Source organism: Telopea speciosissima, chromosome 7 (assembly GCF_018873765.1).
Source record: "Telopea speciosissima isolate NSW1024214 ecotype Mountain lineage chromosome 7, Tspe_v1, whole genome shotgun sequence".
Lineage (NCBI taxonomy): Eukaryota > Viridiplantae > Streptophyta > Magnoliopsida > Proteales > Proteaceae > Telopea > Telopea speciosissima.
Genome location: NC_057922.1, coordinates 11,706,669 through 11,728,835, shown reverse-complemented (window position 1 = coordinate 11,728,835; position 22,167 = coordinate 11,706,669). Strand labels below are relative to the sequence as shown.

Below are 22,167 nucleotides of genomic sequence, written 5' to 3'. Positions count from 1 at the left end.
TCAGCAAACTGGAGGAGATAATTTTCCCACATATACATGATCTGTTCTATTTCAGCCCCCAGAAACAGAAAAAACACCAGAAACGATTATTTGGAAGATTACCATACAAACCCGTAGTCTAACACGCGGTAAGATATATTCATCCCACTTATACAAAAAAAAAAAGAAGATATATTCATCGCTTCATGTTTCATGTTGAATAACCCAAATCACCCTGAGATGCAACGAGTAAGTGTGTTTCCACTTTCCATTGTTCAGCATCATATTATCTTAATTAAGGTCCGTATCCATGTAAACATACAGACACTCAGAAGCTGCTCTCGAATCTCGAAAACTTAGGGGGTGATATCTCTGTTGGTCCTTCAATAGGCATAAAAAATATTTCCCAGGGAAGAGAAAGAAATGGGGGAAGGAATTAAGTTGAGTCTAAAACGTGAATCTGTCAGTTCAGACCTTCATTACAACCATGCTCTCAAACGTATTCTGTCACGGGTGTGCATTGGCTGGGTATGGTCCTGGCCAAGATAAGTTCAGGCCTAGCCCACCAAATGTAGCTTGGGCCTGGCTCACCTGAGGGCCCAAAAATCGTATCACAGAGAAGTCTGAGCCCAACCCATGTGTTGATGCTGACTCGCAACCCGAAATTTATAGCATATACCCCAAAATTTGATCCTGAACATCAGTTTTCCATTTGCATTATGAAAATCCACGTTATACACTTATACCTGCAGAGAATCCCCCATTGATCTGTTTTGCTAGTTGCTTGGATTGTGGTACTAATGAGGCTGGATGGACAACTCTTATTATATATAAAAAAACAGTTTACCTTTGCAGGATTTGGTGTGACATCATGGCAGGTGATGAGGTCGAAGCAGAAGCCAAGGGTCCTACTGAAGAAATTGCAGCAAGAGGGAAGATGGGATACCAATCAGTAGAAGCATGCACGGGTTCTGAGAAGATGGTTTCATTGATCCCCAAGAGAAAAGATGTGCCGTGGCCATGGGAATGTTTTAAAACTCTGTTTGATATTTATATGGGTTGTAATAACTTCGAGAACCACTCTTAAATGTTGTACCAATGATATGGTGGGGCTTGCTCGATTCTTAGCATGGAAAGTTAACAATAATAGGTGGAATTTTGAGGTGGCTGTTGATGTTCTTAACACTGTCGTCTAAATTTGTAGTTAATTAATACTTTTCTTTGTTTTTCATAAAAAAGCGGGTAACTCTATTTGTTTATTAAGTAAATTTTTTATTCATAAAAAATTATCGGACTAAGTTTCCCTCCACCCATAGAGGATAGTTCACCCACCATCCTAGGGTTTTTGTATGTTCCAAAATACCCTTCCGATACCCTTTCCCACCCTCTCCTATCTTGCAGTGAATGAGATCCCATTCACCATGGTTGGAGGGAAACTCGGTCCAAAATTATCAAACAAATTTTGTTTGAATAGTTAAAAGATTGGACCCACTTTCTCATCACCTATGGTGAAGCGAGAATCTCCTCACCATGGAGATCTAACCCTTTGATTAACAGGGGGAAAGGTATTTGGGTGTACTTAACGATGACACATGAGTCTAATCAGAGGATCACATCACCGGCTTCTCCATGGGTGAAGGAAAACCTAATCCTAAAAGATTTTATCCAAACTTCTACAAGATCAATACCTGACACAAACTAAAATCACCATATCAATTTAAAAGAACTACCCTGCAAGATGAACACCCTAAAAATATCATTGCCAAGCAAACATCACTGTCCTCAATCTCCTTACAAAATGCAATAGTAAAAAAAATTAAATATAATTCCATCCAAAAAAAATTATATATAATAATATAGAATTACATGCACAGCGGCCGGGTGTCCTCAAGTAGCCATTGATAGCTCATCCATATTGCATTAGTTGATATTCCTTCCATTACGGGTAAAGTTTGCTGCACTCTAGTAAAAGGTTGGCTTGGTGACCTGCCTTGCTGCGCCACATGGAAGGATGATGTGGTAATTTTAGCTGTTGGATATCTAGGGAAGGACCTTGATTGGCAATGTGTTGAATTTTAATCTCAAATTCAATCATTTACCCTCTATTGTATTGGGATACTCCCTCTATGTATATTGATGCATCCTTTAAGAGTCCTAGATTTTCCAATGCTTTGTTTGCCACTTGGCATACTCTATTTGTGCTGAAACTTTACATGGCACGTTGGGGGTCAACTTGTCAATATTGCAGACCCACCTGACCTACCATGAGGCACAGCACAAGTAAGAACCACCAAGCGAAGATAGGTGAGAAGCCAACAAAGCCAACCTTTGCCTTACAACTCTGGTTCGGTACACCAACTAGACAACTTGCTAATCAACACCTGGTTTCTCTAAATGAACTGCCAATCGGACCTGAAGGCATTCTAGTGATACAATTTCCGGGTTTGAACTCAATACGGTTGGTTGGATAAGTTTAGTACTTAAAAAGCTCCTAACCTACCTGATAAACTAGGACCGATCCTTCCCAATCTTCCATCTTACTCGTAAACCAGCCAACTTCAGCCTGAACCCAAAAAATTTTCCCTTGGTTACATTTTGTTCTCTTAGCTGATTCTAAATTGGTTGGGTTCAGGTAGGTTGCTTAGTTGTTACCTCTTGTCAACGTAACCTGAATCAGACCCATTTCTACCCCGGTGTCAAATGCCTCCAGTGCACTCTAGGTGCCTGGTGATTTCAACAGAATTTTTTGTTTCCTGGATCTTCTATTTTATACTTTTTCCACTGGTATTTTAATTGTCATGTACATGACGCATCTATATCATTTCTTTAAATTTCCTCCAAACTACTATTAATCTGAAAATTAAAAGCTTAATTACACCTATTCCAATTGGCGCCTATCCATTCCCTTGTGCACATAAATATGGGTGGCATTGCTGGGTCAAGTGATGCATAAATGGTAAGGCAAGGGAACCCATTCTTATAAAAGCAAATGAGATTACTATCTACATCACCAACCAGTAAAAGGCAAAACGCATCATAGATGATGCCTCACAAGGAAGACTACTGTTGCCTTACATTTCTTTTCTGCTGAGGAACATTAAGTTCAGTTACTCTTTTTTTTGGAGGGGGGGGGGGGGATAGGATCTTCTGTCATACTCATGAGTGATATTTGGCAGAAGCTTGCAGAAACACCCAATTGAATCACCACCTTCTATCTTTTTCTAGGCTATGATAGCACACAGGATGTTTTGATGCAGTATTTCTTCAAATACTTGTGAATTTTCGTGGTTGGGTCAATCAATTAATCATAAGAGATTCATCACAGGCTTCCCAAAAAGCACGGAAAAAATAACAGAACCCAATTGAAATACAATCCCAAAGCCAATGACTAGAAAAGGAGAAACAATGACAATGGCCATGTGAGAACCTCAAACCTCAAAAGGTATAGCAGAATCAAGCCTCACACGGTTTAATTGAATTGTACCAAGAATGTACTCAGGCAGCTCGTCCTCTTCCTTAGCCTGCAAAAACAGGTAGTCTTAAGTGTCGATTCCACAAAGCAATGCAGGTTGTGCACTCGTGTCCATTTGGTTGAAATCAAAGTTGAAGGTGTCTCCTAGGCATCCAAGAGCTTTCAGGGTGTCAAGGCGATGCCTCGCCTTACTGGATGAAGGTCCTGGGCATTGCCTTGGATGCTTTGGTCCGCTTAGGTGGCTGGGCCGGTACCTTATGCTGTTTTGTGTTTTTTTAATTATATAATATAGATTCTTTTCCTAAACTTTTTATTTGGCAGTTTACAGGATTACAATGCATGCGATACATGGAATCATTGAATCTCAAACTTGCTATACTGTTGTATCTAGTTATACCATTATAATTTATCGATAATTCTCTACTAGAATCAATTTTGATTGTGAACAATTGGTCAGTATTACAATGGATGTATTTTTTTTTTTTGGATAGGCCCCAAGGAGATTTGAACTCATGACCTCTTAATTATGAGGGGTTGGCCTTTGCCAACTGAGCTACCCCTTATGTAACTGTTGGTTTCTTTAATTGGACTAATTTACTTATGATGTGTTGTAATATGGGTTCAAGGGTATTGTTGTCATAGGGTTATTTCAGTCCTTGTACCTATTCTAGAATGTTCCTACACTCATTATAAATAAAATGGGGTTGTGATCATAAAGTCACAAGCCATTATTCCATTCTCAACATGATGTTTATGATGTGTCTATACTAGATATATGGGGTAGGGGAAAAAACACTAGGACCACCTTGGGTTGCCTTGATAACTATGGTTGAAAAGATTGATTTGCAACAGTAAAGTCCGTGTGGCTGATGGGTCACTTTCCTCTGTTTTTGGGAAGGGTTCCATTAAGTGTACTCTTTCTTTATCTCTCTCTTTTGTCTTGCATGCCCCAAAATTTTCTACCAATTTACTTTCTGTTAGTAGTCTGACTAGTGATTTGCATTGCAAAGTAACTTTCTTTCCCAACCCTTGTGTTTTCCAGGACTTGGAAACAGGTCATATGATTGGCAGTGGTAAGGTGATTGGTGGTCTCTACATGCTGGACAGTTCTCCATTTGCCCAATCAGCTTTGGTCTCTCATTTTGACTCATCTGCATCTGCCTTGGCCGAACTACGTAGGTGGCACCGACATTTAGGCCAGCCTCTTCTAGGAGTTTTATCTATACCTTATTTCCCAGTTTAATCAAAAGTTGTAACCCAAACAATTTTTCTTGCGATGCTTGCATCTTTGCAAAACAGACTAGAGCTATTAATCCGGTTTCAGATAGTAGAAGTTTAATTCCATTTGTTTTAATTCACTCTGATGTGTGGGGCACTGCCCGCTGTGTTTCTACTTCTGGTTTCCGGTGGTTTGTTACTTACATTGATTGCTTTAGTCGTACACAACCTGGGCTTATCTTATGCATCAGAAGAGTGATGTTTCATCCTGCTTTCAGTTAGTTCATAAAATGATTCAGACTTAGTTTGATGCCGAAGTGAAAATTTTGAGAACAGACAATGGGAAAGAATACATGGATGGATCGTTTCAGAACTATCTGTCTACCCATGGGATAATACACAAGACATCTTGTGTGGATACTCCAGCCCAGAATGGTGTCGCCGAAAGGAAGAACTCACATCTCTTGGAAGTAGCCAGATCTCTTATGTTTACCATGGCTGTTCTTCCTCGTTTACTTATCGACCGGCTGCCCTCCCGAGTACTTGCAGCTTGCTGTCTCCTTGAAGTCTTATTGGGATCCTCTTTCTTTGTAGTGCCACCTAAGGTATTTGGGTGTGTTGTTTTTTCTCGAAATCATCATGTTAGTAAGAAATTTGATCCCAAGAGACTTCGCTGCATTTTTTTTTGGGTTGCTTTGCTACTCAGAAGGGGTATAAGTACTATCACCCACCTACCAGGAAGTTACTTGTCACCATGGATGTCATTTTTTGGGAATCTGAGGCCTTTTTCTCCAGCCAAGAACCTCTTCAGGAGGAGACTGTAAGTGAAGAAGTGCCTCTCATCAAGCCATTGGTGGATGTTTATGTGTCCACAATAGAAGATACATCCATAGAACTTGAGGATGGTATAACTGGAGCGGAACAAGAACAGCCTTTGATTCAGGGGGACCATGAGCAGCCTCTAATTCAGCAGGAGGCTGGGAAGCTCAATACCTTGACTACTTTCTCTCGAGGAATGTGGCATAAGAGAACCACTACCATTGCCCCCACTCAATCGGCACTACCTGGTTCCGAGTTCTCCTTCTGGTAAGTCTACTTCTGATCCTACTTTTGACTTACCAATTGCTATTCGTAAGCCACAAAGAACAAGTACTAAGCATCCCATTTCTAACGCTGTTTCATATAATTATTTGTCTCCTTCTTTCCATGCTTTTGTTTCCTCCTTGTCCTTTGTTTCTATTCCTAACACTTGGCAGGAGGCATTAGCTAATTCGAGGTGGAAAGAAATGATGAACAAAGAAATGAGTGCCTTGAAAAAGAATGACACTTGGGATTTGATCTCACTTCCTCTAGGAAAGAAACCCGTTGGCTGCAAATGGTTTTTTGATGTAAAATAGAACACTGATGGATTGGTGGAGAGATACAAGGCACGACTAGTGGCTAGAGGCTTTACACAAACCTATCAGATTGATTATCAGGAAACGTTTGCCCCAGTTGCCAAGATGAATACTGCCAGGGCAATCATTTCCTGTGCTGTTAACCAAGGATGGGATCTTCAACAGCTCGATGTGAAGAATGCATTTCTTCATGGGGAGCTAGAAGAAGAAGTACATATGGAAATCCCTCCGGGCTTTGCTGCCTCAGAAATACAAGGAAAAGTGTGTCGTTTGAAGAGAGCTTTATATGGTCTAAAATAGTCCCCTACAGCATGGTTCGGTTGTTTCCATAAAGCTATGATGTCTATTGGATATAAATAGAGTAATGCTGATCATACTTAGTTTATCAAGAAGATGGACCAGCATATTACAATCTTGATAGTTTACGTGAATGACATAGTCATCGCTGGGAGTGATGTTGATGAAACAGGCAAACTAAAAGCCTATTTAGGGATAGAAGTTGAAGTTAAAGACCTGGGGAAGCTTCGATATTTTATGGGGATTGAAGTTGCTCATTCGGCCCAAGGTATTTCTCTTTGTCAAAAAAAGTATACACTTGACCTCTTATCTGACACTGGCATGTTGGGGTGTAAGCCTGCTGATACACCATTAGAGCCGAATTCTCATTTGAATAGTAAGGATGGAGAACCAGCAGATAAGGGCAGCTATCAAAGATTGGTTGGATGTCTGATTTATCTGTGTCATACAAGGTCAGCCATAGCATTTGCTGTAAGTGTAGTTAGCCAGTATATGCATAATCCTTGTTCCACTCATCTAGAGGCTGCATATAGGATTTGACGTATTTGAAGTCCTCCTCTGGCAAAGGCATATTCTTTTCACCTCAGAATCATTTACGGGTTGAGGCATTCACTGATGTTGATTGAGCACGATGTCCAAATGGCAGGAGATCTACTTCAGGCTATTGCATTTTTGTTGGAGGTAACCTGGCAAAGCAAGAAACAAACTATTGTTACCCGGTCTGGTGCAGAGGCTGAATTTTGAGCTATGACTCATGGAATCTGCGAACTTCTGTGGCTCCAGGGACTTCTTCAAGACTTATGTGATGGTGTTGAGCTGCCTATATTGCGACAATAAATCAGCAATAAGTATTGCACATAATCCAGTTCAACATGATAGAACCAAGCATGTTGAGATTGATTGCCACTTCATCAAAGAGAAATTAGAGCAAGGAGTTATTTGTGTCCCTTTTATTCAGTTAGTTGATATTCTCACTAAGGGAATTAGTAGTAAGAGTTTTTGTTCTATAGTTAGCAAGTTGGGTATGTTTGATATTATGCACCAACTTGAGGGGGAGTGTTGTAATATGGGTTCAAGGGTATTTTTGTCATAGGGGTATTTGCAGTCTTTGTACCTATTCTAGAATGTTCCTACACTCATCATAAATAAAGTGGGGCTGTGATCATAAAGTCAGAAGCCATTATTCCATTCTCAACATGATGTTTATGATGTGTCTACAGTAGATATATGGGGTAGGGGAAAAAACACTAGGACCACCTCTGGTCGCCTTGATAACTATGGTTGAAAAGATTGATTCCAGTCCAAGAAAACTACTATGTCAGGGTAGACTTTTGGATTGGGTTGGGCTTGGGTTGAGATACACAAAGCCAAGGTCTGTTTCACAATCTGAACCCCAACAACAATGGTAAGCACTTGCATGAAAATATACATTTTTGATTTTTAAAGTTATATTTTCAAAGCTCCGTACATTCCACACAATTTTGCCCCTATAACATTCCACTACCTAATAGTTCTAATCCTTCTAAACTATATGACTAACCCTTATATAGGTTCCTAGGTCCTAAGTAGAAGAAATAAATACCAAACCAAACTTACACCAGCTTCAATAACTGCAACGAGGATGAACATGACTTGGATTTTGATGAACTTGATTTTTGAGAGAAAAGATGTAAACAGATTTGAATTAGGTTAATACTTGGATAATCAATGTGATCACCAAGCACTTCTATTTATAATCATAATGAATGAATAAAAAAGATTACAAAATCAATGTGGGACTAAAACGAAATAATAAACGCAACTAAGAAAGAAGAAAGGTCCAGAATACCCCTACGGTATTCTGGACATATAACTAACACTCTCCCTCAAGTTGGAGCATATATATCATGCATGCCCAACTTGACTAAGATAGGATGAAACAGCTTGCTACTCAATCCCTTAGTGAACACATCAGCTAGCTGATCAGTAGACTTCACAAAGGGAACACAAACGAGGCCAGCTTCAAGCTTCTCCTTGATGAAATGTCGGTCAACCTCCACATGTTTAGTACGATCATGCTGGACAGGGTTATGAGCAATGCTAATGGCTGCTTTATTGTCACATTAAAGCATCATTGGAAGATGGACAGCAACACCAATATCCTGCAATAATCCTCTAAGCCACAGAAGTTCACAAATTCCTTGTGCCATTGCGCGGAACTCGGCTTCAGCACTAGACCTCGCCACAACATTCTGCTTTTTGCTCCGCCATGTGACAAGGTTTCCACCCACAAAGGAACAGTAGTCAGAGATAGATTTCCTGTCAGGACTCAGGAGAACCAGCCCAATCCGCACCAGTATAGGCTTCAACCTTCAAGTGACCATTGGTAGATAGAAGAATTCCCTTTCCTGGAGCAGACTTCAAATACCTCAAAATACGACGGACCGCATCCATATGAGAGGAATATGGATCAGGCATGAACTGACTCACCAAACTCACAACAACTGCAATGTCAGGGCGTGTGTGGGAAAGGTAGATTAGTTTGCCTACTAACCGCTGATAGGCACCCTTGTTAACCGGCTCATCCTCTTTCTCCCTAAGTTTTGTAGTAGCTTCAATAGGAGTATCTGAAGGATGACAGCCAAGTAGCCCTGTCTCAGTCAATAGATCAAGGACATATTTTCTTTGAGAAAGAAAGATGCCCTTTGAAGATCGAGCAACTTCTATCCCTAGAAAATATTTTAGGGGACCACGATCTTTGACCTCAAACTCACAGCCAAGAAGAATTTTCAAATCCCTGATTGCAGCATCATCATTACCAGTGATCACAATATCATCCACATAGACTATGAGAAGAGTAACCTTGTCACCAAGTCGTCGATAAACAAAGTGTGATCAGCATTGCTCGCTTGTAACCTGCTGAAATCATAGCCTTATGAAATCGCGCCAAACCAGGCCCTGGTGGATCGCTTGAAGCCATAAAGGGCACGCTTAATTTACAAACCTTGCCCTTAGTCTTGTCATCGAGAAACCAGGTGGAATGTCCATATATAACTCCTCCTCAAGCTCCCCAGGAGAAAGGCATTTTTGACATCTAACTCGAAAGATCCCACCCAAGATTTGCGATAAGATAATAACACTGACGGTATTAAGCTTTGCCACGTGCAAAGGTCTCCCGATAGTCAACTCCATAAGTCCGAGTGAACCCCTTTGCAACCAAACGTGCCTTATACCTGTCCACCGAACCATCACCTTACGTTTAACTACAAAGACCCATCTACAGCCCACGGTTTTTCCCTGGAGGAAGAGCCACAAGATCCCACGTATTATTTTTGTGTAGTGCTCTCATTTCTTCCAACATTCTTGTCTTCCACTTTCCATCTGTAGATGCTTCCTGCCAATTTCTAGGAACCGAAACAGAGGAAAGAGAAGATACAAATGCACGAAAAGAGGGAGAAAGAGAGTTATACGAAACAAAATGAGATATGGGATGTAAAGTGCAAGTCCTAGTACCTTTGCGAAGTGCAATAGGTAGGCCGGAAGGAGATGGATTACCAGGAGATGTAGGATCTGTGTCTGGAGCCGGTAATTGGATGGGTACTAGTGCTATAGTGGGATGCAACTGCCCTCTTGTGGATCTTCCCCTAGTATAGATGATCATGTTGGAGTTGTCAATTGTCTTCTGAAATTCACCAATAGTTCTCTGGATCGGAGTCTGCTCCCCCTAAGTAGGAATATTAACAACACTATTTTCTATGGTCTCCCCCTATAAAGGATTCCCATTGGGTGAGGGAGGAACAGCCAGAGGTTGTTGGGAAGTCTCCAAAGTAGGATGGGCAGCATCCAAGGGTGGATGGGAAGCATCCAAAAGGGACTGGATAGCAGCCGTGGGTGGTAAAGAGGGCTGGGCAGCCAGAGGCTCCTCAGGTAGAGGAATCTCGAAAGCCACATCTTCACCAGCACTCTCCCCCTGAAGAGGTGGCGAAGAATAATAAGAAAGGGACTCATGGAAAACAACATCCATGCTAACCATGGTACAGCGGGAAGGGGGATGGTAATATTTATAGCTGTTCTGGGTTGGAGAATAACCCAAGAAAATACAACGGAGTCCCCGAGGTTCAAGTTTGCTGGGAGATTTAGTATCTCGAGCGTAACACACACAACCAAACACCTTGGGAGGCACAATATAGGAGGAATTACCAATTAAAACATCAGAGAGGCTATGGGAGTAAAGTACCTGAGATGGCAGCCTATTGATGAGATAGGCTGCTGTGATAACCGCATCCCCCCAATATTGAGACGGGACATTCCTCGCAAACATTAATGCTCTGGCCATTTCTAACAAGTAGCGGTTTTTCCTTTTTGCCACACCATTCTGGGCAGGGGTATCAACACAACTAGTCTGATGAATGATTCCATGGTCAGCCAAATATTTTTGAAATTGTGATTCTTTATACTCTGTTCCATTATCACTTCTCAATACTTTGAGAGTAGCCTGGAACTGAGTTTGGACCATTTTATAAAAGTGTTGAAAGCATGAAAAAGTTTGATTTTTTGTGTGCAAGAGATAGACCCATGTGTTCCTAGAATGACAATCAATGAAAGATACAAACCACCGATGGCCAGAAATAAAGGGTTTACGATTAGGGCCCCAAACATTAGAATGCACTAACTGAAAAACAAGAAGAACTTCTTTTATTTGAAATAGGATAATTTGAACGTGTCTGTTTGGCCAGAACACACGCCTCACAAAAAAAGTCATCCTTAGTATGTAGGGTGACCAAACTACGAAATAAATGTGCTAAAATTCCTAAAGGGGGGTGACTTAACGTAGAGTGCCACTGGTAGAGTTCAGAAGAGACCATGGAGTTCTGGTGTAGTGGAGAAGGTAATGGTGGTGGAGAGAAGCGACCATCATCAAGCAGGTACAACCCACCGTGAACTTTACCCAATCCAATCGTCTTCCCAGAGGCCAGATCCTGAAACACACAATGAGAAGGAGAGCATATGTACAAAAGGAAGAAGATAAAGAAGACAAGACAGGGGGCATGACAGAGGAGGAGAACAAAGACAAGTAACAAGATCGATGCGATCGTCTGCTGCCCACGGGAACAGTTTCTGATGAGTTGTGTTTTTTGGAATGCCCGGGGGGTTGGTAATAAGCCTACGATTAGGCGACTGAAATCATTGGTGTGTCTGCACAAGGTGGATATTGTTGCTATTGCGGAACCAAAAGCTCAAGTACGTAAAGCGCGATATGTACTTCGAAAGATTGGGCTGGATGAGCTACATGTGTCTGACAGGTTCTGGGTGTTCTGGAGGGCTACCCTCAAAGTTAGGTTGGTAGAGGAGCATGACCAGTTTATTACTTTTGAATGTGAAGAGGCCAGCAGGGGGCGGTTCTTTGTTACTTTTGTCCATGTCCGTTGCTTAGCCATGGAGAGAAGGGTTTTGTGGGATCGGCTAGAGGCTTTCTCGGGAGGGGTCTCTCTCGCTGGAAGTGGGTGGAGACTTTAATGCGGTGTTGGCACCGGAGGAGAAGGCTGGGCGAGACCGGCGTGTTCGCAATCTCTTGATGAGTTTGGGTCCTTTGTGAGTAGAGCTGGCCTGGTGGATGCAGGATATGTTGGAAATTTGTTTACCTGGTCGAATAATTAAGCTGGGGCAAGCAGGGTGCTGGCTAGACTGGATAGATTTCTTGTTAGTTCTTCTTGGCTGAATTCCTTCCCCAGGAGCACCGTGACCCATTTTAATAGGACCTGCTCGGATTATGCGCCACTCGGTCTTTCCTTCGAGATGGCTGGGTTATACTCCTCTGCTTTTAAATTTCAGCAAATGTGGCTTCGACACCCAGGCTTCCAGGACTTTATTAGGGACCAATGGGCCAGACCGGTGGTGGGCTCGCCTCTGTTTGTACTTTTTATGAAATTAAAGTTAGTTCGAGGTGCGCTTCGAAAATGGAATAAGGAGGTGTTTGGCAACATCCATCAGAAGGTCAGAGATGCGGAAGACTCTGTGAGCAGGGCAAAAGTTGTGTTTGACCAGCAAGCCTCTGAGTCGTCCAGGGAGGCGGTTTTGATTGCTAAGGAACACCTTCAGGAGATGCTACTTCAAGAGGAGATATTCTGGAAGCAAAAATCCCGGGTCACTTGGTTGAAGGAGGGGGACCGCAACACAAAGTTTTTCCATTCTATGGTAAATGTTCGTAGGAGGCAGGCCGCCGTTCAGAGAATTTAAGGGGGAGATGGTGAGTGGATTTCTTAATGGAAGGGGTTCAGGCAGAGGCGGTGAGGCACTTCTCAAGAATTTTTACCACGAAAAAGGTGGATGAGGATCTCCTGGCGGTGATCCCAAAGGCTGTTTCTGAGGCCGATAATGCTATGCTCCTTGGATTGCCCTCTTTGGACGAGGTGAAGGGGGCGGTTTTCGCTTTGTCTTGTGACAGCGCGCCGGGACCAGATGGTTTTTCGGGACATTTTTTCACCGCTTGTTGGGAGGTAGTGGGCAAGGATGTTGGGGCGGCGGTCCAGGACTTTTTTACTGGTGGAGAGTTGCCCAGGAGCTTCACTTCCGCCAACCTAGTGCTCATTCCCAACAAGGAGAATCCCAAGGTAATGTCTGATCTTCGTCCCTTTAGTCTCTGCAGTTTTGCCTATAAGATTATTGCAAAGATCTTTGCCACCAGGCTGGCAGGTATCCTTCTTTCTATCATAGCGGAAGAGTAGGGGGCGTTTGTGCAGGGCAGAAACATTCATGATTCTATCTCCATTGTCCAAGAGATAACCCAGGATATCAACAGAAAAACTAGGGGGGGCAATGTCATACTGAAGCTAAACATGGCTAAGGCCTATGACCGGTTAGAATGGGTATTCCTTTGGCAGGTGCTCACCAGGTTTGGTTTTTGTGATGCTTGGATCAGCCTAGTTAAGAAAATGGTGGTGAATTGCTAGTTCTCAACAGTGATAGGGGGTAAGCAATCTGGCCTTTTCAAGTCTTCTAAAGGGGTGAGGCAAGGAGACCCTCTTTCACCGGCCCTTTTCATTATAGCTGAAGAGGTTCTAAGCAGGGGCATAAAGAATTTGTTTTCGGAGGGGCATGCTGATTTCTACAAGCTCTCAAGGGGCTGCCCAGGGGTTTCTCATTGCTTATTTGCAGATGACACAATTATTTTCATCAGGGCGCTGAAGGGTTCCCTTAAGCAGATTATGGGGTTCCTCAGAAGATACGAAGGATACTTAGGTCAGCTTGTAAATAGGCAGAAGAGTGGTTTTGTTTTGAGTGGTTTGGCTTCCCCGGCCAGGGCCCGCCTAGTGGGGGAAATCACAGGTTTCCCAAGGAAGGCTCTCCCAATCACTTACTTGGGTGCACCGCTCCACTCGGGAAGACTGAAAATTTGCCTGTTTGATGGACTGATTGATAAAATTAGATGCAAAGTAGCAGGCTAGCAAGGAAGGTTGCTGTCCACAGGAGGTAGAATCACTCTGTTAAAGCATGTGCTATCCTCGATCCCTATACATGTTCTTGCTACTCTGTCGCCACCTAAAACGGTTACTCGGCGAATTTATGGTGTTTTTGCTGATTTCCTTTGGGGAAGCTCGGAATGGGGGAAGTGAAAGCACTGGGTTGGTTGGCAGAAGGTCTGCAGGCCGCTAGGGGAAGGAGATTTGGGGATTAGACTGCTGGAGGAGGTTGGCCTTTCTCTCAGGCTTAAAGGTCTGTGGAGAGTCCTAACGGAACGGTCACTTTGGAGTGATTTCTTTAAGGCAAGGTTCTTAAAAAACCAGCATATAACACTATCTGAGGTGGCCGGGACGGGGTCCAGGTCATGGCGGAACACCTTGGAGCACAAAGATATTCTGTTGCACAATTCCAGATGGCTACTAGGAGCTAGGGACATTTTCTTTTGGCTAGATAATTGGTCGGGGAATGGGCCTCTCATTGACACAGTGGATAATGGGCTAGTGGTGGATTTGGAGCTGCGGGTGAAGGATGCCATTGGGGAGGCAGGGGTCTGGAGGCAAGAGGTGCTAGACAGTATAGACTCTGATGCCATTAGAGAGAGCATCTCGGCAGATTTTTTTTCCTATCAGACAGAGAGGATGTGTTGGTCTGGACCTTGTCAAGCAACGGTCGGTTCTCTACCAAGGCGGTTTGGCAAGAAGTGCGAGATGGGGCAGTAGCAGAGCCATATGCAAAGTGGATTTGGAATCAAGCTCTACCAGTGAAAGTGGGTTTCTTCTCATGGCAGCTGTTGAATGGGAAGATTCCAATTGATGACTCATTGATGTCGTTAGGCATCCCTCTGGCATCCAAATGTGTCTGTTGTGGGAAACCTCAAAGGGAGACGACCGACCATTGCCTTGTTGCAGGAGGAACGACGACTAGAGTGTGGCGCTATTTTTCACGAATTTTTTACATTGGCTTACCCACTACCCAAGATGCAAGAAGTAGGGTTTTACTTTGGCAGGGGTTGGCAGGCGGCCAATGCCTTAGTGCCTATGTTACGGGGATTTTGCCATCTTTGGTCATCTGGGAGCTGTGGAAGGAAAGGAACAATAGGAGACATGGGGAGAAGAAGAGGACAGCTAGCAGCATTATAGAATGCATCAAATCCTGGGTGAGGGAGCTTCACTATTCGCCCAAGATAGGCAATCAGGGTTCTACTAGAGATGGTCTCATTTTACAGTGTCTTGGCTTGATTCCACCTGTCCCCAGGCGGAAGCGACCGATTCCGGTGTATTGGTGCCCCCCCGTTTATCTCTTTTAAACTGAATGTGGATGGTGCTTGTCGTGGAAACCCGGGCTTGGGCGGTGGGGGAAGGATAATCAGGAACCGGCAAGGGGAGATTCTGACTGCTTTCTCTAACTTTTATGGCCCGTGCACTAATTCCATGGCGGAGTTGAGGGCGTTAAGGGATGGGCTTAAGGTGTGCCAGGCGATGGGAATTTTGGATGTGGTGATCAATTGCGACTCTGAGGCTACTATCAAAGTGTTTAATTCGAAGAGGTGTAGTCTGTGGAGAGGATGGTATCTTTTCAAGGAGATTCAAGACTTGATGGTAGATACCAGGGCCTGTGTTTCCTTTGCCTATCGGGAAAGCAATAGAGCAGCGGACTGGTTGGCCAATCATTCTGTGATACTGAGGCATCGACTAGATTTCAGCCTGGTAGCATCCCTTTGGGTAAGCTACAGGCCATTCCTTGGGAAGACAAAGTTGGATTACCAGTTTTAAGGAATTAATTTTCTTCTTTCTTTCTTTGTAGGGGAGGGATAGTTATTTTTCGAGGGGTGAGTACTCTATTTGTGATGGGCTGGGGTAAGACGGTATGTCCCCCCCTGTATTCTTTATTACTTTATTTGTTTTTAATAAAACCGTAGGGGCCAGCCCGGGTCCCAGGTAATATTCGGGTTAAAAAAAAATATATAAAAAAATGAAAATAGAAACTAGGCTTTATAATTCAGCCAACATGTAAGGAACAAAATTAGAAACTAGTAAATATAGTAACTACTAAAAAGAAAGAAACAAAATTCGAAACTACTAGATACCTAGACTTAATAACTAAAAAACTATTACAAAAATAGAAACTAAGTTAATAGCAACTTCTAATAGAATATTCCACCAGCATCCAACACCTAATCTTCACACCAGCTATCCATATCAGCCCCCAAATACTGTTCACGTGAACAGTAAATCGGGTACTGTTCATGTGAACAGTAACTTAGTTTTTTGTTTTTTTTTTTTAAATTTAAAATTTCTGTCTTGATCACTTATCTACTTCATGCTTCTCTCTGGGCTGGGGGTGCCTTAGGTGATGCTCCATCGAACCAACAAAAACTTGCCACATCATCAGACCAGGCTGCCTCTCACAGCAGTTGAATCCCACAACCTTGCTGGGCTGGTTTTGGGGCTTGTTCCTGCAGGTACATATGGGCTTGTGATCTACATCACCCACTGCATTTCCCTGGGATCAGACACTATACCTCCCTTGCTCTGATACCATGTTACAACTTACAACCACTTATCCTGAAAGTTCGAGCTTTTAAGTAAGAGCAACAACAATGCATATGAATTGTATGTTTTGCTTAGATTTGGTGACTGATTCTAGAATCTGGGGGAGGAATTTGTCAATTTGGAACCTGCCTCAGAGACATTATGTGCTTGATTAATTAGTATTCGAGTGTGGAAGGAAAAAGTGAAGTAGGTACTTCCACATATAAAGTTTAGGGCATTTTATGATCATTCCCCTATCACTCTAACCATCCACCCTTGCATTTCTTTTGGTCCAAAGCCTTTCAAGTTCTTTGACATGTGGTCATCTCACTCCACTTTTATGCCCACAGTTTTGGAAGCTTGGAACAAACCTGTAAAAGCTTTCTCCTCCCCTCTCGTTGCTTTTGCCAGAAAGCTTCGCAATGGCAAGGATGCCCTCAAAAGTTGGAACATGAACTCCTTTGGCAATATCTCCCAACAGGTCTTGATTTGCAAAGACAAGCTCTCTTCTATTCAGGTGCACCTCCAATATGATATCCTCAATGTTTCCTTGGCTGAAGAAGAAAAGGAGGCTTCCATCGAGCTCTCCTCCCTCCTCTCTCAAGAAGAATGCTTTCTTAAGCAAAAGTCCAAGATCAAATGGCTGGAATTAGGTGACTCAAATTCAGCTTATTTTCACCGGTCCTTGAAAGCCAGGACAAATGCAAACTCTATTCTCATGCTAAGGGCTCCTGATGGTTCTTCTATTACTAGAGTCAAAGATATTAAAGAAATGGCTGTGAAACACTTCCAAGGATATTTTCAATGGTCCTTTGGATGATCCTAGCCCTTTCCCTAGCAATCTGCTAAACAAATTCATCCCTGATGATGTGCTCCCATCTCTTCGGGCTATTCCTGATGAAACTGAAATAGAGGCTGCTATTCGATCCCTCAAAGTGAATGGGGCTCCTGGCCCAGATGGTTTCAGCATGGGGTTCTTCTTAGCGGCTTGGGATTTCATAAAGATTGATCTTATCAAAGCTGTTCAGAGTTTCTTCTACAATCCGAGTCAAATCAAAGGGGTAAACCACACTTTTTTTTGCCTTATTCCCAAAAAGGAAGGAGCTTCAGTGATGACGGATTTCAGGCCCATTGCTCTTTGCCATCTGATATACAAGTTTATTGCCAAAATCTTTGCCATCAGACTCAAAAGTGTTGTGGATTTGCTTGTCAGCGAAAACCAGCTGGCCTTCATCCCGGGTAGATGTATTTCAGACAACATCCCCCTATGTAATGAGATTGTTAGAGGTTTTAAAAGATCTAGTCATTCCCCTGCAACTCTTATGAAGATAGATATTCACAAGGCTTTTGACTCTCTAAGATGGGACTTTATTATCAATGTGATGAATAAGATGGGATTCCCTCATGCCTTTGTTCACTGGATCCATGCTTGTATCTCCACTACAAGGCTCTCTGTTCTAGTAAATGGCAGCCCGGCAGGCTACTTCTCAACTTCAAAGTGAATCAGACAAGGGTACCCCCTATCCCCTTACATTTTCACCTTGGCGCTGGAAGTTCTATTAAGAGAAATTCAAATCTGTATGGATCATAATCTTATATCTCCCATTCCTAAGTGCAGAGCTCTCTAGCTCTCCCACTTGGCTTTTGCAGATGACCTCATGATCTTCTCCAAGACCTCCATCAGTTCCTTTGAAACCATTATGTCTTGTTTGCAGCATTTCCAAATTACAATGATCTCGGGTCTGTGCATCAATCCTTCTAGGTCCCTTTTATTCCTTGCTGGGGTTCCTGACTTAGATCGAGTAGCCCTTATTGAGAAAGTGGGATTTTCCGTTGGCCAATTCCCTGTCAAACATTTGGGGCTCCCGCTGATTCCTGCTGGGCTCTCTGCGCACCACTGCACTCCTATACTAGATCTTATTAGAAAAAGGCGTCAACTCTGGAAAGGAAAGCTCCTATCTTATGCGGGCTGATTAGTTCTTATTAAATCAGTGTTGGAATCCTCCTACATCTTCTGGTTTGGTATTTATGGTTTGCCTCATTCTACTATCAAGGCTTTGGAATCCCTAATGGCCTCTTTCCTCTGGAAACGCACGGACTCCTCTAGATTTCTCCACCCGATTAGTTGGGCTTCGGTCTGCCTTCCAAAAAAAGAGGGTGGCTTGGGTATTCGAAGAATTAAGGAGGTAAACTTGGCAGACACCATCAAATTGATCTGGAAGATTACATAAAAAAAGAGAAGTGGGTTGACTGGATTTACTCAAGGCACCTTCAGCAAGACTCTATTTGGATTGTTTCTTCGTCTACTGATGCGTCTTGGGTCTAGCGTAAGATCTTAGCTGCTCGTTCTCTTGTCCAAGGAGCTATCTGCTCTCGCATTGGAGATGGATTCTCTACTTCCCTCTGGCTGGATTATTGGCACCCTATGGGCATCCTCCTCCACCTTATTAGCCCCAGAATTATCTACAGATCAAGAATCCCCAGGCATTCAAAGGTTGTTGCTATCCTTGACCCCATTGGTTGGAATCCGCTGCCTTCTTCTCATCAGACTCTTTCTTACATTTGGTCTACTCTCCCTTCCAATAGTCGTGGGAGAGGTAACTGTGTCATTTGGCCACCTTCCAAGACGGGTTCCTTCACTGCGAAAACTGCCTGGGATCATATTCGCATTAAAAGCCCTCTTGCTCCTTGGAGAAAACTTCTTTGGTTCAAGCATCACATTCCCCGTCACTGCTTTACATCCTGGCGAGCGCTCTCCAATTGTCTTCCAACTCAGTCCTTCCTCCGCCATCGCCAGATTGCTGCCTCTCCTTCTTGCTGCCTTTGCTGAAACAATGAGGAAGATACTGAGCACCTTTCTTTGCATGCCCTTTCTCTTTGGCTATTTGGAAGGGAGTCTTAGCAAAATGCTGGCCTAGAAGTCGAAGAATTCTGTCCTTCGGTAGAGAGTGGCTTTGGATTGATATGACTTTTGCTGGTTCATCTACTTGCGACACGGTTGGAAAGTTAGCTTTTTGTGCCGCCATCAACCACATCTGGATGGAGCAGATTTGGGACTCCATTTCTTTTGAAATCAAAGCTCCTTTATCTTTGGCCCCTCTCTCTTTTTGTAACGACACCCCAAGGAACAGGCTTATTGTTGTTTCTTGGGGTCTATCCTTCATTTCTCTCCAGCCCTCCCCTGTTTGAGGCGTTGGTTCTTCTTTTCTTTCTTTTTCACTCCCTAAGGGAGTTGCTGTTTCTCTCTCTTTAGTAATGAATTTTTTATTCACCCAAAAAGAAAAGTTTAGGGCATTTTTAGCTGTTGTAATGCAATGGGTACAAGGGTAATTCTGTCCTAGGGGTATTATTGTCATTTGCATCCATTCTGGAATGTTCCTCATCTGGTTATAAATAAAGAGGCTGTGGACACATTGCACACAAGCCACATTCAAGGAATTTTACATGGCATCAGAGCGGGAATCAATTCGAGGATCCTGGAGATGATTTTTTTTTCAAATTTTTTTCTCCTCCCACTCTCTCGCGTTCGAGCCTTAGGCCCACCCCTCCCTTCCGCCACCACCCACCACCGGCAGCCTCTCTTCCGCCTACTCCCACCACTTCCACCAGCCTCTTTCTCGCCTCCCCACACCTTCGGCCACCACCACCCTTTTTCCACCTCCCTAGACCCTTCCGCCACTCCCTTTGTTTTTTGCTGAAGGGTTTCTCCCTTCTTCTTGTTCCCACGGTCCTTTCTCCACCCTTGGTGGTGACTTGACTCCCACCAAGGGACTTTTGGGCTCTTGATGACCTAAGTCCATTCGGCAGAATTTTTTTTCTATCCTCCTAGTGATTTTTTATATAACCAACCATCATACCAGATTGCCAAGAGATTCCGACATTACCATAGCCACCTCTGGCCATGAAGGCACGAATCAGCGTGATTTCCTTCCGTTCCAGACTAGCTCCATTAAACTGAATCGAAGCAATTATTTGTTGTGGTCTCGCTCCTGCCTCTTTGCTATCGGTTCCCGTGGTCTTTCTGGCTATATCACGGGCACGGTCGTCAAACCATCTGAGGCTGGTTCTGCGCTTGACAAGTGGGTAACTTCCAATTTTCTTGTCATGTCCTACCTTGTCAACTCTATGGAACAAGAAATCGTCTGGCGTTATCTTCTTCTTGACATGGCTGCAAAGATCTGGAAGACAGCCAAGGATACTTACTCTAAAGTTGGCAATGCTGCTGCTTGGTATGAGCTTCGCCAAAAAATTCTTTAGACCAAGCATATGGAGCTGTCCCTTTCCCAGTATTACTCTAAGTTGTGTACCATGTGGCAACAATTGGATTTTTTGGGACTTTTACTGCTGCCTGTGAGGCGGATACTACTGGGTTTTAGAAATGGAAGAGGACTTGCATGTGTCTGATTTTCTTGTTGGACTCAATATTGAGTTCAATCAGATCCGGGCTGCTGTCCTTCATCGTGATCCTCTTCCCTCCCTTAAACAGGCATATTCTCTTGTTGCTGCTGAAGATGATCGGCGGACTGCTATGATTCAGCCCGCAACATAGGAACGATCTGCCCTTCTCTCTGGTTCTCTTTTTTTTTTTTTTTAACCCGAACTTCTCTGGGACCCAGGCCAGCCCCTAGATTTTATTAAGCCAATAAAGAATAACGAATACAGGGGGGGACGTCCCGCCTTACCCCAACCCAAAGCTATACAGCTTATAAGAACATGCCATGTCCTAAGCTCTAAGGACCGGCAAGCCCTCTCTATCCTCCCTCACTATACATCGAAAGCCGCCTAGCGGCAAGTTATCCGGCTGAAAGGTAATGGAGCATTGTGAAGCACAAGCTTGCTTGGCCAGCCAGTCAGCGGCCCTGTTGCTCTCCCTGAAAGCAAATGTCACCGTCGCCCTAGTCACTGCCATCAGCTGGAGGATCTCATCAAACCAGTACCACCCCTGCCACAGGTTACACTTCTTATAGTTTATCTGTGTAACAGTGGTCTCTGAGTCCGAGTGAACAAGCACATCTACGTATCCCCAATCGTGGCATAAGCGGAGGCCATCCCTCAGAGCCCTCAGCTCTGCAATAGCAATAGTACACATCCCATAGCTGTTAGAAAAAGCTGCCAGCACTTCTCCCTCAATATTCCGGATGACTCCCCCTCCTCCCCCGACCCCTGGATTGCCCCGACAGGCTCCATCAACATTTAGCTTGACAGCAACAGAAGGGGGGCACCAAAAAACAGGGATAGGCCGAGAGGCCTTGGCCGGCGGAACCACTAACTCGAACCACTGCTGAATCAGCCCATCCCTTGCAGATCCACGTTTGCCCACTTGTGAGGGGATTGGGAGCTCTTTCACCCACCTTCTAACACGATCAATGATAGTGGCAGCAGTACGCCTAGTTTCCCCATGCCTTCTGTTGTTTCTTTCTTTCCATAGCTCCCACACAATCAAAGCCGGCAAGAGCCCCACAATGTAATCACTGATGCACCTGTAGCTCGCCAACCCATGGCATAGCGCTAGCCGACCCCTAACATCCTGCCCTGGGTGAGGCACCAAGTCAAAAAGGCGAGAGAAGAACCTCCACACCTTAGCCGCTGTAACGCCACCTATTAGGCAGTGATCAGTAGTTTCCCTTTGGGGGGGGGGCCACAGCAGTAACAACGAGAGGCTAAGGGAATCCCAACTGACATTAAGGTAGCTTCCGTAGGTATCTTGCCGTTCAATAGCTGCCAAGAAAAGAAGGCCACCTTGGTTGGGTGCGAGGGGTTCCATATCCACTTTGCATAGGCAGCAACTGACCCCACCGTCCTGATCTCATTCCAGACCGATTTGGTTGAAAAG

General features: G+C 43.8%; 1 protein-coding gene across 2 annotated transcripts in view; it reads right to left on the bottom strand.

Moving 5' to 3' along the window:
- Nucleotides 1-3,323: 3,323 nt before the first annotated feature.
- The window catches only part of LOC122669287 (protein ENHANCED DISEASE RESISTANCE 2-like), a 159,283-nt gene continuing 140,439 nt past the window's right edge, over nucleotides 3,324-22,167 (bottom strand). For both annotated transcript variants that reach the window (XM_043866030.1, XM_043866031.1), the window contains exon 22: nucleotides 3,324-3,500. In XM_043866030.1, coding sequence (XP_043721965.1) covers nucleotides 3,408-3,500 — 93 coding nt within the window. In that variant the 3' untranslated portion in view covers nucleotides 3,324-3,407. The remainder of the gene's footprint in view (nucleotides 3,501-22,167) is intronic.